We start from the raw sequence: 16942 nt of genomic DNA, 5'->3' as shown, positions 1-16942 counted from the left end.
TATGTTTCTTAAAATATTTATAATAATAGTAATCATAATAATCATAATTATAATAATCATAAGTTTTATTGTTTTTTTTGATATATATTCCTTTGAAAAACATATGAGGTATTTAAAAAATATACGTTACATTATGTTTTAAAAAAATAATATATTATAATACGTATAAGTATTTTATATAAATTAAAAATTACATTGTTTATTAATTAAAAGAGTTTTAGAAAATAAATAAATAAATAAATAAATAAATAAAATTATAGAAAAATAAATTATATATAAAAGCGCAATACATATAAAAATATATAGTTATTAATAATGAAAAAAAACACACGGTACATTCAAAGAAAAACTGTACGTGTACCAAACGTCATGCCAACATCAAAAACTACCAAACACATCATATCTATTCTTCTAATAATTTTATATATTGAAGTTTTTTCTTCATTTTTTTTTTTCGTCTATAACGTAAAATTAAATATATTATTACCATAATTAAAACTATAATTAATATTGCAATAATGGAAGCAATGATAGTAGTGTGGTAACCTGCATATGTAGCTTCTACCGCACCCACCTTTGTTGCTTCAAATTCTGCTGTTTTAGCGGCAGCCACATCAGCAGCTCTGGCAGTAGCAACCCCTTCGGCTTTTGACACCATAGTTTCTACTTTTTTTTCTATAAACGTTATAGGTGAACCACCCTTATCTCTCGATGTAGCTAAAATTCCTTCCTCCACAAAAGTGCAAATAGGACTACTAATGTTATAGCGAACGCCGCGAACAGGGACTGAGTCAGTGAAAATAGGTAGACATATTTCTGCATATTCGTTAAAAAGGGCTTTAGTAATGTTTGAGACATCAGTATAAGTTTGAGCAGTAAAAATTGATTCTAATGACTGTCCAGCTATATTTTGGACCTGAAATGTTGATTGTATTAATTCAATAAGTCTAGTCGCACCCGCCGCAGCACCCTGAGAAGCACCCTCAGCTGCACCAGCTTCTGCGGCAAGTTTCTTAGCAGCTGCCAACGCTGCTGCTTTCCATCCAGTATAAACAATACCGCTGATCAAACCCCAAGCAGGTGTCACACCACCTCCCAACACACCTCCACATTTTAAACATGTTTTTTCCACTTTATCTGCTAAGGATTTTTCGCAAACACATGTGGGAATAGCATCATTTTGTATATCAGTTTGTAACGTAGCAAACTTTTCGGTTAATTCCTTGTCGATTTTATCTTTTAATATAATTTTTTGGATTTCTTTATCGCATTTATCTTTACATTTTTGGCGTGTAGTTTTCATCCTTTCGTCATATTCGTGAAACCTTTGTGAGGTTTGACGATCAAAATTTTCCATTATTTTTTTCATTTGTGGATCATTATCATAATTAGGAATATATAGGTCGCACTCGCATAATAACCTGGTGGTTGGTATTTTTAATGTATGATGTGTGGTGCTTTTATGGTTCCTTTGATTATATATCTATACAAAATGGTCACATATATATGTATATTATAATTAGTTCTTTTTTATTTTATATATATATGTTATAAATATGTATGTTTTTATGTTTATATATATATGTATATTTGGACTATATATATATAAAAATTATATATACGATATCGTAATATATTTATATATAAATATATATATTATATTATAATATGATTATATTAATCCTCTTTAATATATATGTGACATGGAATTACCAATATATTTAATGGAAGAGCAAACAATAATATATTAATATAATGGACTTTCATTTTTTTTAATTGTGATACGTATATTATTTTTTGATAAATATTATAACTAAAAAAATCACATAAAATACTTTATTTTATATTATAAATAAATTAAATAAAAATGTTTAACATAAAATATGATTATAATTTATTTAATATAATTAACAATTATTTTCCCATTATGTAAATATATTTTTTTTTTTTTTACAGTGGAACCATATTTGCTCATTTATTTAAAACAAAAAAAAAGAATAAAAAAAATTAATTTTAAAAAAAATTTAAGAAAACATTTTACATTTTTTATTAATTTTTTTTTTTTTTTTTAATTTTTAATAAAATTTTATTTTATATTACACAATAAATTATAATTGTAATTTTTTTTTTTTTTTTTTTTATTCTTTTCATATTTTTTAATAACATGTTGCGTTAAAGTAATAATACAACGTATTCTTCTATTGTAAGTTATTTATAAATGTGTAAAACCATAGTTTTAGAAATTGTATATGACAAATATATATATATATAATAATATTTAAGAACATATATATGATATACATATGAAATAGTTATACAAACATATAATTTCGTAACATTGTTTTTATAGAAAAAAATTAACAACAAATATTTTGTATCATAATAAATGATATAAAATATTTTTAAAATAATAGTATATACATATATATTATTAAATCAATTTACATATATTACGTTATTTGTTCTGTTCTAAAATTTATTGTATGTTAAACCATTCTCTCTAATTTATCTATATTATTACTAAGATTAATATTATTTTTTTTATAAAAATATTTAAAAGCATTTAAAATATTTATTTATTACTAAAGTACTAAATCATATTATTATGATAAAAAATATATTTTTATTTATTATTGTTATTAAGTAACAACAAAAATAAAAAAGAAGTTACAAATATGAGAAATTGTACATATAATAAAATAGTACATTGTTTGTTTTATGTAGTGTTATACGTTATACAAATATATTCTATTTATAATTATTATTATATATATATATTTGTTAAAACACTAATAGTTTTTCACAATTTATCATACATTAATTGTAATATTACATGTTGTAACAAAATAATTAATTACTATATATTATAATAATTATATTATTATACAATAAACAAATAACACTACATTATATATATTATGAAAAAACAAGGAATCATTTATTTTTATTTTATACGTAATTAGAAACGTTAAAGAAAAAAAAATTCTTCATATTTCTTAAAATGAAGTTATTTCCAATAATCATGATCAAAGTACTTATGAATACCAAAAAAAAAAAAAAAAAAAAAAATTGATATCATATAAATATTGTTATACCAATACAATTATTATATATTATATATCATATTATTACTATTTTATAATAATGCTTATTGTACGATTAGATTAATTCATTATTCTTATGTTATAATGTGTTCATATATAGATATATCGTGTTGGTAATATTTTTGTCGTTAGCATATAAAAACAATTATAAATATATTACATTTTTTCTAATGTGTCCCGTAATAATATAACACATATTTTATTAAAAGGGCAAAAAATAAAAGAAAAGAAGATAAAAATTAATTAACATAACATTTATTTTACACATGATATTTTAATGTAAAATAATAATAATTATGTATTATACAAATTATAAAAATAATATCGTACAAATGACATAGATGAATATTATTAATTTTTATATTTATTTATATTGATTTATATTATGTTAATATATTCAGATTTTAAATTATATATCAATATAAAACTAATTATATATTTATTCTATAATATATTCCATTATATATTATTTTATATTAGAAATTTAAAATATATATGTTACAATGTATTCTTAAAGAGTGTACAATAAATAAATATATATGTATATATACAAACAATATATATTTATATAAAATCTTTATAAAAAATATATATATACATATATATATATAACACTCATTTCACTAAAAAAAAAATAAGTAAAAATAAATTAAATAATTTAATAACAACATAAGTATAAACAAAAAAAAATTTATAGGGAAATAAAAAAAAAATTATATAGAGTTATAAAAATTTAATTATCATAATATCCATGTATTGAAAAATCTAAAATTCACAAAACATTATTTTGAATTTAATATCATGAAACCATATATTTATTCATTTAATAATTTTGTGTATTGGGCTTTTTTCTTCATTTTTTTTTTTCGTCGATAACGTAAAATCAAATAAATTATTATCATAATTAAAACTATAATTAATATGGCAAGGATGGTGTAACCAATTGTGGTGTACCAATTGTAAATTGTAGCTTCCATAACTTTTTCTTGTGCTTCTTCAATAGCTAATTTATTAGCAGCTTCAGCAGTCTTAGCAGCGGCTTTAGCTGATACTTCGGCGTATGACACCATAGTTTGTACAGTTTTTTCTATACCCTCTATATGTGAAATATATTTTCTTGATTGTGATACAGCTTCAGTTTGTTTCAACACCGAATTGCAAATACCAATATGACGGTTAACGTCACCGAAAGGGGAGAACAGGTTCCTTGAAGGATCATATACACATATCTTATAATGTTGTTTATAAAGAGCTGTAGTAATGACTGAGGCAGTATTATAAGGTGTTGTAGTAAAATAGGATACCAATGACTGATTATCTAGTATTGATACACCCAATTTTTCTAATCCTGCAATAACAAATTCCTTACCTGCTTGAATACCTGCAGAATTAGCGGCCTCCGCAATCTTAACAGCATTTGCATTTAGAGCTGCTGTAATAGCGGCATCAAATGCCACAGGTTTCCAGATATTTATAGCAACCTCACCAAATAATCCAATACTTCCTGCAACACTTCCTAGCCCACACCCACACATAAGACAACCTTTTTCTATTTTTTCTGCTACGTTTTTCTCCATTTTATCTTTATGAATAATTTTTTGTATATTTTTGTCACGTTGTTCTTTGCGTTTTTGTCGTTTTTCTTGCAACCTTTCGTCATATTCTCGTAATCTTTGTGAGGCTTGTCGTTCGAAAATTTCCTTCACTGAATTGATTTCCTCATCATTATCATAAATTGACGATTCTGTGTCACATTCGCTTAACACTCGTGATGTATATCTTGGTGTATGATGTGATGTGATGGATGGTTTATTTTTATTATGTGCCTATAAAGAAGGTAATATATATATATATGTATGTTATAATTAATTGTTGTTTACTATTTTATAAATTTGTAATGAATATGTATATTGTTTATTTACCATAAATTATAAAATACTATATATATATATATATTTATAAATATTTCATTCATACATGATATGATGTTAACAATATATTTAATGTAAAGAAAAATAATAATAATTTAGTGTAGTGCAGTTTCATATTTATTGTGATACTACTATTATTTTATGATTAAAATTATAACTAAAAAGATTCATATATAATAATATATTTTATTGTTCTATATAAGAATTACATATTTTTAATCTGAAATATTATTATAGGCTTCTGCTATAATACACAATTATTTTCCCATTATATAAAAATATATTTTTTTACTGCAACCATATTTTTCCCATTTATTCAGAACAGAAAAAAAAAATAAAAAAATAATAAATAGGAAGAAAAAAATAAATAATATAGTAAAATATTTCCATATTTTTTATAAATTCCCATCTTAATTTCTAACAAAACCTAATTTTATATCATACGATAAATTATAATATTAATTTTATTTTAATATATGTATATAATAAATAAAACTATAGTTACAAATAAATAGTTTTTCGATGTAAATAAAATAAAAATGTGTACAGAATTAATTTTTAAAGGTATACAATAAGTATATAGGAACTTATTACAACATATATGAATATATATTACAACATAAAATTGGCATTATTTCAATTTTATAAAACAATTATAGAATAAACATTTTGTATCATAATAAAAGAAATAAATATTTTTCAAACTAATAGTAATTGTATTTCTTTTAGGTTTTGTTATTATTTTTTTTTGTTCTTCTAAAAATTGTTGCATGTTATAACTTTCTCTCTAATTTATCTACGTAGTTGCAAAGGTTAATATTATTATTTTTATAAAAATATTTGAACTTATTTTAAAAAAATATTAATTATTAAATTATTTAATTATATAATTATCACAAAAAAATATATTTTTAATATTTATTATTATTAGAAAAGAAAATTAAAAAAAAAAAAAAAAAAAAAAAAAAAAAAAACAATTAATGAAATGAGAAATTATATATACTATTACACAATATATTGTATTGTTTTATGTATTGTTTTATCTTATACAAATATATTCTATTTATAATTATTATATATATATATATTTCTTAAAATAATCATAGTATATTACAATTTATCATACATTAATTGTATTATTACATGTTGCAACAAAATTATTAATTACTATATATTTTAATAATTATATTATTATTATATATTAAATAAGTAACACAATGTTATGCATATTACCAAAAAAAAAAAAAAACCGAGTTATTTATTTTTAATTTATACATAATTTATAACTATAAAAAAAAAAATTCTTAATATTTCTAAAAATAAAATTGTTAACTATAATGATGATGATAGTACGTATTAGTACAAAAAAAAAAAAAAAAAATTAATAACTAGAACAAAATAAGTAAGCAAGAACAAAAAAAGAACAACGAAAATAGAAAACATTAAAATATTGCTACAATAGTATGAATCTTATACGTATATATATATATTTTTTTTTTTTTTTTTTTTAAAACACTTTTTAGCAATATGTGTAATAATTAACTGATGGATGAATTTCATAAATTAATAGATACATTAATACTATTAAAATTTAATTTTGAAATTGTTTAAGAATACTCACGAATAATTATATGTTATAATATATTTTATATTTGTGTTATTAGTTATTGCTTTATATACGAACTAATATAATGCATTTAATGAATATACGTTATATTAAGTTTTTATAAAATAGTGTAATACTATACATAAATGTGTTTTCCCATATAACTATATAATTGACACTCATATAAATTTAATTTACCTTTGTGTATTTTTTATCCTTTCTGTAAATATTGTCTTATGTTCATTAAATAAATCATTTTGTAATGTATCATAATACTTTATAAAAGCATAAATACAATTTTTCATTTAATCAATTGATTTTCCATCTTTAACTAATTTATAAAAATTAAGTGTATGTTCAATATCTGTAGATAATAGTGTCACTCCAATATTATGCATTGATGTATACAATGTAGATTATTTAGTATTTCAACATATAGATTTTTTACCCCCGAAAATTATGATAACATTGATATTTATATGTAAGTAAATAATCTTCTATATAATATGATAAATTCCTTCATCCTTTTTTTCACTTTTATCATATATGATTATACTCTGAAAAAAAACAAAATAATTATTATAAAAATCAAAATGAATGTCCTATATGTATATATATAATAATTTACGTATTTAAATATAATACAAAATATATAGTTAATATACATATGTGTTATTTACAAAAATGGATACTACAAATATTAATATGATTATTATATATTATTTCATAGAAATAAGTTATATTTTAAATAAAAATTAAAGTGTATCTAATAACCATCACAACTAAATAACTATTATTATGCGATGTATTTCGTTTTACATATTTTATATAATTTTTATTTACATAATACATATATATATATGTGCGTTATTATATATATATATATATATATATATTAAGATAAAATCATAAAAAAATATAACAAAAAATATTTTAGAAAAATCCATTTATATCTTTTATGGTTAGTATTATTTATACCTTCCTGTTTTATTTATTCACGTTTTATAAAATTGACGTATTCTTAATAAGTAGTTGTATATTATGAATTATAAGGTAACATAATTGCTATAATTATAATAATCATTATCATAATAATTATCATCGTTTTATTATGACAGTTTTACCTTCATATAAAATTTGCAAACGAATTTTCATTTAGATATATAAAATAAGCCAATTATAATATTTTATTGTCTTATTATTTGATACTTGTTACTATACATATATATAGATTAATAATTAACTATATCATATCAATAAACATTTATAATATGAATGGTGCTACCACCATGTTAACAATCCATGCATCACTATATAAACCTTTTCAATGCAGTTGTAAAATCTGTTTTATTGTTATACATGTTTCTTTATATTTTAGTAAAATTATTATTCGATAGATAAGAGACAGTTATAAGTATATTTACGTTTCGTTAAAATGGTTATTTTGTTTTTTAATAAAATATACATATAATCTATAATTTATGAAAAGACATTAAAAGGTAAAACTATAAATGATTAGATTTTAAAATAAGTTCACTCTAAATATATGTCACCATTTATCATTCGAATAATATGGAATTTTTATATACTTAAATATTTGTCATTACCATGATTATTATATATATGTAAAATTGACATAAATGTATATATTAATTGGACGAAAAATTCTATATATATATATTAATATTTATTATTATTATTATTATTATTATTATTATAAAAATAAATACTATAAATTAGAATTTACAGAATATAGATATATGTATTTACTTATTAATAATTGTTATAGAACTATATCTAATAATAAAATATATTATTATATTAATATTTAATAATATATATGTAATTATTCCATACTATATATAAATAAAATTGAAATTACGATGTGTTAACACAATTATTCATTTACAAAATATAAGGATTTTTTTTTTATTACATATAATGTTAAAGAAAGATCTTATCTCATATGAACCAATATTTTTTTTTTATCATTATTTATAATATATTTTTTATATCATATATTCATATATATTTTTTTTTTTTTTAATTATACATACTATTATTATTATAGGAACTTCCAACGATTTTAGAAAGAATTTGCAAACTTTATATATATATAATATTAATAATTGAACATAAGAGAAAATATATTTTTATATTGTATTTATTATTATTTTATATAAAGTAGTATATTTCTTTTCAATATATATAATAATAATAATTAATATAATTTTTTTATTTAAATTTATATAGCTATATTGTTACAACTAATAATGCTACAATTATTATATGAATAAATTCTAAAATAGTATATCTACCATTTTAATTTTTAATATAACACATATATTATCAAAATGGTGCAATAATTTCTATATTATCAATAGAATATATATATAACGTGCAATACTACACAAAACTATACAATAGTATTTTATTTTGTTAATACATTTTTTTTTATAAAATTTCTTTTTAATAATAAATATAAATATATTTTTTTCATAGAATATTATTTTAAAAATATATATTTATACATTTATTTATATTTACATAATTTTAGATACATTAGAGAGAAAAGTATAACATACAATAAATTTTAGAACAAAAGAAAAAAAAAAGAACATAAATACTTTGTTAAAATATATTTGGTTTAATTATTATTATTAAAAAATATATATTGTTTTTTTTACGTTTAATAACAAATATTATGATATGCAATGATTTTTATATGACAGCAATATAGTTAACATACATGTTGCAATATCAATTTCACTAATAGGTTTTTCCAAATTGTAAATTATATGTGGTATACACGTTCAACAGCCATTAATTTACACATATGTATATATTTTACAACAAAAAAATAGAAGTTCTTACTAAATCGTAACGTATTTTTGAAAAATATTAAAAAAACCTTTTTAATTGTAATTTATCGTATGATATAAAATTAAATTTTATTAAAAATTAAAATTCAAAATTATAAAAAATGTAATATATTTTGATATATTATATTTTTAATTTTTTTTTTTTTTTTTAAGGTTTTAAATAAAAAGGCAAATATGGTTCCATTATAAAAAAAAAAAAAAATTATATATTTATATAATGGGAAAATAATTGTATATTATGTTATTAAATGTATTATAATAATGTTTTATGTTAAACATATTTGATGTATTTATAACACAAAAGAAAATATTTTATGTGATTTTTTTAGTTATAGTTTTTATCATAAAATAATATACGTATCACAATAAAAAATGAAAATCCATTATACTAATATATTATTGTTTCCTCTAAAATTAAATATATTGGTAACATTATGTGATAAATAAATAAAATATTCATAAATATAATTATTATATCTATATGACTTATATATATAGTTTAAATATACATATTAATTACAAATATATAAAATCATAAACTACAAATAAACATTACATATATATGTCACCATTTTTTATAGGTAAATACCCACCAAAAACCACACACCACAGCACGTCATACACAAAAAATACCAACCACAAGGTCATTAAGCGAATGTGAATTGTATGCACCTGTCAACTATTATAGTGACCCACAAATGAAAGAAGTGATGGATAATTTCAATAAACAGACACAACAAAGATTTCACGAATATGACGAAAGGGTGCAAAATACACGCCAAAAATGTAAAGAACAATGTGATAAAGAAATCCAAAAAATTATTTTAAAAGATAAAATTGAAAAAGAATTAAACGAAAAGTTTTCTGCGTTACACACGGATATACAAAGTGACGACATTCCAACATGTATTTGCGAAATGTCGATGGCGGACAAAGTGGAAAAAGGATGTTTGAGATGTGTAGGTGTGTTTGGTGGTGGTATTGCACCAAGTGTTGGTTTATTAGGAGGATTGGGTATCTATGTGTGGAAACCTGGGGCACTTAAGGTTGCTATTACAGCAGCTCTAAATGCAAATTCTGTTAAGATTGCGGCTGCCGCTAATGCCGCAGGTGAAGCTATGGGTGTTAAAACAGTTATTGAAGGATTAAAAGCATTGAATGTGCATGGTTTATGTCCTGATTTATTTGAATCCATTGGTACTAAGATACATTATACTAATGCCGAAGAGATTGCTAAAATTATTGTTGCAAAATATAGGGCAACTTGTAATTTGTCGACCGGTACAAGTAGTACTCAGGCTATGTGCAAACAATTTGATTATACTTTTGGTATGCGTATACGTCTAGGAAGTCCTGTTGAATATGGTCCTCCACCAGCTAGCGCTATACCAGACACGGTAAAAAAAGTTGTTGCAGGAGCTGAACAAGCTGCTGAAGCCAAAGCTGCTAACGTGAGAACTACAATATCTTCTAAAATCATAACTGAAGAGACAGATGTGATAAATACTATATATATGAGTAACCAGACTGCTATTATTGCCTCCATCATTGCAATAGTGATTATAGTTTTAATTATGGTGATAATATATTTGATTTTACGTTATCGACGAAAAAAAAAAATGAAGAAAAAACTCCAATATATAAAATTATTAGAAGAATAGATATGATTACGTTATGTTATTCTTGATGATTACATTTATGTATGCATTACAATTAGTATAATATAAAATATTTTTTATTATGATTTTTAATAATTATATTTTTCTTATATTTATTACATTTATATATATAATTTATTTTGTTGCCATCCTATATTTTTATTAGTTATTGTACTTATTATTTATTAATTATTATCCATATTTTTAAAAACCTTTTTACTTTAATAAATAATGTATTTGTTAATTTAATTTAAACATTATATATAATTATATAATTTTTTAAGAATATAATATGACATATATTTATTAAATTTTTTATATCAGTTGTTATATAAAGGAATACATAATAACACAAATATAAAATATATAATATTATGATATATAATTGTTCGTGAATATCCATCAAGAATTTCAAAATTGTATTTTAATAGAATCACTGTATCTATTTATTTATGAAATTCATTTATCGGATATTTATTAAACATAATGTTAAAAAAATATTTTTCTAAAATAAAGAAAAATATATATACATATAAGGTTCATGGATAATATAACAGTATTTTAATGTTTTCTATTTTCTTCGTTTTGGGTTCGTTCTTGCTTTTTCATTTTATTCAAGTTATTAATTTTGCATTTGTTTTTATTTTTTTTTTATTGGTACTCAAACTTACTATCATCATCATTATAGGAAATAACTTTATTTTAAAAAATATTAAGAAATGTGTTTTTTTTTTTTTTCATAGTTATAAATTATGTATAAATTAAAAATAAATCATTCCTTGTTTTTTCGTAAAATGTATAACATCGTGTTATTTGTTTAATGTATAATAATATATTTATTAAAATATATGGTAGTTAATTATTTTGTTACAACATATAATAAAATTAATGTATGATAAGTTGTGAAATAGTATAACTACTATTTTAAGAATTATATATAATAATACACCTTATGAATATAATATATTTGAATAACATAATACAATAAAATGTATTATGTAATAGTATGTATAATTTCTTATTTTGTTAATTGTTTTTTTTTTTAATAATAATAAATATTAATATTTTTTGCGATAATTATATAATTTAATACTTCAATGATAAATGAACGTTTTAAATTATTTGTAATATTTTTATAAAAATAATAATATTAAACTTAGTAATAATATAGATAAATTAGAGGGAATTTTATAACATACAACAAATTTTAGAACAAAACAAATAACATATTATATCGAAATTGATTTATTAATATATATATATATATATATATATCATTATTTTAGAAAGATTTTATATCATTTATTATGACAAACAATGTTTGTTGTTAATTTTTTTTTATAAATTCAATATAACGAACATATATATTAGAATAACTATATCATATATATTTCATATGTATGTTTTAAAATGTTATTATATATATATGTTATATACAATTTCCAAAAGTATGGTTTTACACATTTGTAAATAATTTACAACACAAAAATACGCTGTATTATTACTATGTAACGTGTTATTAAAAAATATGAAAAAAATAAAAAAAATTACCATTATAATTTATTGTTACATAAAATTAAATTTCATTAAAAATTAAAAAAAAAAATTATAAAAAATGTAAAATGTTTTGATAATTTTTTTTAATATTAATTGTTTTACATTTTTTTTTTTTTTTTTTTTTTTTTGTAATAAATAAAAGTGCGTATATGGTTCCACTATAAAAAAAATATATATTTTTATAATGGCAGTCAATCAATTATATTAAATAAATTATAATTATATTTTAGGTTAAACATATTTAATTTATTTACAAAATAAAATAAGGTACTATATATCAATTATTTTTTTTATAATTTTAATTATAATTATTATAAATATAACAATAGAAAGAAATGAAAATCCATTATATTAATATATTATTGTTTGCGCTTCCATTAAATATATTGGTAACATTATGTGATAAATGAGTAATATATTCATAGATATAATTATAATATATATATTTATTATGATACCATATATATATATATATATATATATATATATATATAATTATTAAATCTTTATATCCATGTAACTTATATATGTAGCCAAAATATACATATTTATTAAAAATATATAAAATAATAAACAACAAATTATAATATATACCTATATCTATTATTTTATAATAGGTAAATAATCAAAGGAATCATAACAACAGCACATATCATACATCAAATACAAAAACAATAAAATCACATAGATCATTATGCGAATCTAAATTGTACGCACAATCTAATTATGAAAACGACCAAGAAATGAAAGATGTGATAAAAGAATTTAATGATCGTACCGCACAACGTTTTGAAGAATACAATGAACGTATGCAAGTTAAAAAAAACCAATGTAAAGAACAATGTGACAAAGAAATTCAACAAATTATTTTAAAAGACAAAATCGAAAAGGAATTAACAGAAAGGTTTTCAGCATTGGAAACAAAGATAGACACCAATGACATACTCACATGTATTTGCGAAAAATCAGTAGCAGATAAGGTGGAAAAAACATGTGTGAAATGCGGAAGAATATTGGGTACGGCGGTACCTGAATTAAGTTTGATAGGTGGAATTGCCGTATATGCTGCAGCACAATCAGCTACTATGAAAACTTTCATTTCAGAAACTATTGATGTATTAAATAGAATTGGTGGTATGTCTCAGTTATTTGGTGCAAAAATTTCACAATTTGTTACTCCATCAATTTATGGTAAACCTATGAATCTCGTTATTCCTCTTCAGGAGGCAATTAATAATGCATGCAAATGTCCTGATATGGGAGATAAAATTTTATGTGGTGGAATTGAAAGATCATTCGAACAAAATTTACCCGCAAGAATAGCATATGCTGTAAATCAAGGTGTAGACACTGCAAATGATACATGGGCTACGGCAACAACTCCAACAACATTTTTAACTAATCCTTTTGTTGCCTCCAGTATTGCAATAATGATTATAGTAGCAATAGTTCTAATTATTTATTTAATTTTACGTTATAGAAGAAAACAAAAAATAAAGAAAAAACTCCAATATATAAAATTATTAAAAGAATAGTTATATTTTGATTGATAATCTTAACGAGCCGTTTAGTGTATTCATACAATACAGTTTCATATACCATACTTTTTATTACTATTTAAAACAATAGTTTTTATGTATTTCATATATATATATTAATTTGTAAGGATCCTATTTATTCATTATTTATTTAAAAAGTTATTTTTTATTTTTTTTTTTTTTATTTATTATTAGTTTTTAAGATTATTTATTCTCTAATACGTACAGTAATTTTTAATTTTTATTAAATACTTTAATTATATATATATTAAAAATATGTACTCTATAATTATAAATTATAATTACAATAATTTGTTTAATATATAATATTTTGAAATAAAAAAAAACAAAAATAATATCAATTACCATTTTACTTTTCTTTTTATGTCTATTAAAAATAAATTATATTATATGATATATTCCATTATATATTATATTATATTATATAAATAATTTAAAATATATATATCACGGGGTGTTCTTAAATAGTTTATAATAAATAAATATATATATTAATGTAGATTCTTGATTAAAAAAAATATATAATTTACATTCATTTCACTAAAAAAAAATAAAGAAATCTAAATTAAATAATTTAATAACGACATAACAATAAACAAAATATAATTGTAAGAAAAAAAAATATAAATTTATAAAAATTTAATTATCGTAATATACTGGTACCTTAAATCTAAAATATACATAACATTAAATTAAATTTAATATCATGAATCCATATTTTTATTCTTTTAGTAATTTTATATAATGCAGTTTTTTCTTCATTTTTTTTTTTCGTCTATATCGCAAAATTAAATATATTATCACCATAACCAAAACTATAACTAATATTGCAATAATAGAAACAATAATAGTAGTATGGTAACCCATACAAGTAGTTTCTATAGCGCCTTTCTTTGCTGTTTCAAGTATTGTTGTTTGTGTAGTAGTAACATTTGTGGTTTCAGTAGCAGCAACGTCTGTAGCTTTTGTAAAAATTTCGGTTACCTTTGCTTCTATAACAGCCTCCTCTGAAACTGGTGCTTGACCAGACTCTGCAATAAAATTAAATGTCTTAGAAATTTTACATATAGGATCACTACTAGTGTTAATGGCGAACAAATCACAGGTCGTCTTATATTGCTTATAAATAACATGAGGAAGGTTTGGAAAATTAGTATAATTCTGTGCAGTAAAAACCGATTCCAATAACTTACCATTTAATTCGTTTATATAAAATGTTGTTTTCATTAACTTAATTACTTCAGTCGCACCTGCAGCATCACCAGCGGCTTTACCCATAGCAGCACCCGCAGCTATAGCTTTGTCAATAGCAACCTTAAGTGCCGTAGGTTTCCACGCATATAGCGCACCTTCAGCAATTCCTGCTAATACTCCTGAAGAGGGTGCAACAATACCTCCCAAATTTTGTGTACATTTCATACAATTTTTTTCCACTTTATCTGCTATCGACCTTTCGCAAATACATGTGGGAAGAGCGTCACTTTGTATATCAGTTTGTAATGTGGTTAACTGTTCTGCCATTTGTTTTTCTAATTTATCTTTTAAAATAATTTTTTGAATTTCTTTGTCACATTTATCTTTATATTGCTTTCGTTTTTCGACCATACGATCGTCGTATTCGTGAAACCTTTGTGATGTACGATCCTCAAATTGTTGTATTACTTTTTTCATTTGTGGATAATTATCATAATCTGGCATATATAGGTCACATTCGCATAATGATCTATTGGTTGGTGTATGACATGTTATGATGGATGGATTTTTTTGGGGGGAACCTACCTATAAAAATGATGAAATATATATGTAATGTTTAGTTGTAATTTATGATTTTACATATATATTTGTAATAAATATGTATATTTTTGCTATATATAAGTTATATGGATATAAAGATTTAATAATTATATAAATGGTATCGTAATATATATATATTATATTATATTATATTATAATTATATCAATTTTTATTTAATACATATGTAACATGGTATTACCAATATATTTAATGGAAGCGCAAACAATAATATATTAATATCATGGATTTTCATTTTTATTGTGATACCTATATTATTTTATGATAAAAATTATAACTAAAAAAATCACATAAAATGTTTTATTTTATTTAATAAATTATTTCAATATGTTTAATCTAAAATATTATTATAATTTATTTTATATAATTAACAATTATTTTCCCATGATGTTAATATATATATATTTTTTTTTATAGTGGAACCATATTTGCACTTTTATTTATTACAAAAAAAAAAAAAAATGTAAAAAAATTAATATAAAAAAATTTATCAAAACATTTTATATTTTTTATAATTTTTTCTTTAATTTTTAATGAAATTTAATTTTATATCAACACAATAAATTATAATGGTAATTGTTTTTTTCTTTTAATAATTTTGCCTAACACTTTATGCTATAGTAACAATACAACGTATTCTTGTGTTGTAAATTATTTACAAATGTGTAAAAGCATAATTTTAGAAGTTGCATATGATATATATATATAATACCATTTTAAAACATATATATGAAATATATGTGAAATACTTATTCAAACATATATGTTTGTAATATTGCATTATAAAAACAATTAACAACAAATATTCTGGATCATAATAAATTATATACAA

At 20.5% G+C, this 16942-nt stretch overlaps 5 protein-coding genes and 1 pseudogene across 5 annotated transcripts, besides 1 other annotated feature; 2 read left to right on the top strand and 4 right to left on the bottom strand.

Annotated features, from left to right (window-relative positions):
* Positions 1 to 403: 403 nt before the first annotated feature.
* PF3D7_0632400 (rifin) lies at positions 404 to 1767 on the bottom strand (the record flags this gene model as incomplete). The annotated part of the gene is made up of 2 exons (XM_961211.1): positions 404 to 1483; positions 1714 to 1767. 2 exons carry the CDS (start codon positions 1765 to 1767, stop codon positions 404 to 406), a joined length of 1134 nt encoding a protein of 377 aa, XP_966304.1.
* Positions 1768 to 3919: 2152 nt separating this feature from the next.
* On the bottom strand, positions 3920 to 5150 carry PF3D7_0632300 (rifin; the record flags this gene model as incomplete). Its single annotated transcript, XM_961210.1, has 2 exons — positions 3920 to 4930; positions 5082 to 5150. The coding sequence occupies 2 exons, from the start codon at positions 5148 to 5150 to the stop codon at positions 3920 to 3922; spliced, it is 1080 nt and encodes a 359-aa protein (XP_966303.1).
* Positions 5151 to 6835: 1685 nt separating this feature from the next.
* Positions 6836 to 7039, bottom strand: PF3D7_0632250 (annotated as a pseudogene).
* Positions 6836 to 7039: a sequence feature (Plasmodium exported protein, unknown function, fragment, pseudogene).
* A 2856-nt stretch (positions 7040 to 9895) lies between these two features.
* On the top strand, positions 9896 to 11184 carry PF3D7_0632200 (rifin; the record flags this gene model as incomplete). Its single annotated transcript, XM_961209.1, has 2 exons — positions 9896 to 9949; positions 10105 to 11184. The coding sequence occupies 2 exons, from the start codon at positions 9896 to 9898 to the stop codon at positions 11182 to 11184; spliced, it is 1134 nt and encodes a 377-aa protein (XP_966302.1).
* A 1889-nt stretch (positions 11185 to 13073) lies between these two features.
* On the top strand, positions 13074 to 14273 carry PF3D7_0632100 (rifin; the record flags this gene model as incomplete). Its single annotated transcript, XM_961208.1, has 2 exons — positions 13074 to 13127; positions 13356 to 14273. 2 exons carry the CDS (start codon positions 13074 to 13076, stop codon positions 14271 to 14273), a joined length of 972 nt encoding a protein of 323 aa, XP_966301.1.
* A 744-nt stretch (positions 14274 to 15017) lies between these two features.
* PF3D7_0632000 (rifin) lies at positions 15018 to 16345 on the bottom strand (the record flags this gene model as incomplete). Its single annotated transcript, XM_961207.1, has 2 exons — positions 15018 to 16076; positions 16292 to 16345. The coding sequence occupies 2 exons, from the start codon at positions 16343 to 16345 to the stop codon at positions 15018 to 15020; spliced, it is 1113 nt and encodes a 370-aa protein (XP_966300.1).
* Positions 16346 to 16942: the final 597 nt, after the last annotated feature.

Source organism: Plasmodium falciparum (genome assembly GCF_000002765.6).
Source record: "Plasmodium falciparum 3D7 genome assembly, chromosome: 6".
NCBI classification, from domain to species: Eukaryota; Apicomplexa; class Aconoidasida; order Haemosporida; family Plasmodiidae; genus Plasmodium; species Plasmodium falciparum.
Note: the sequence above shows the minus strand (reverse complement) of the source record. Positions and strands in the feature narration are given on the sequence as shown.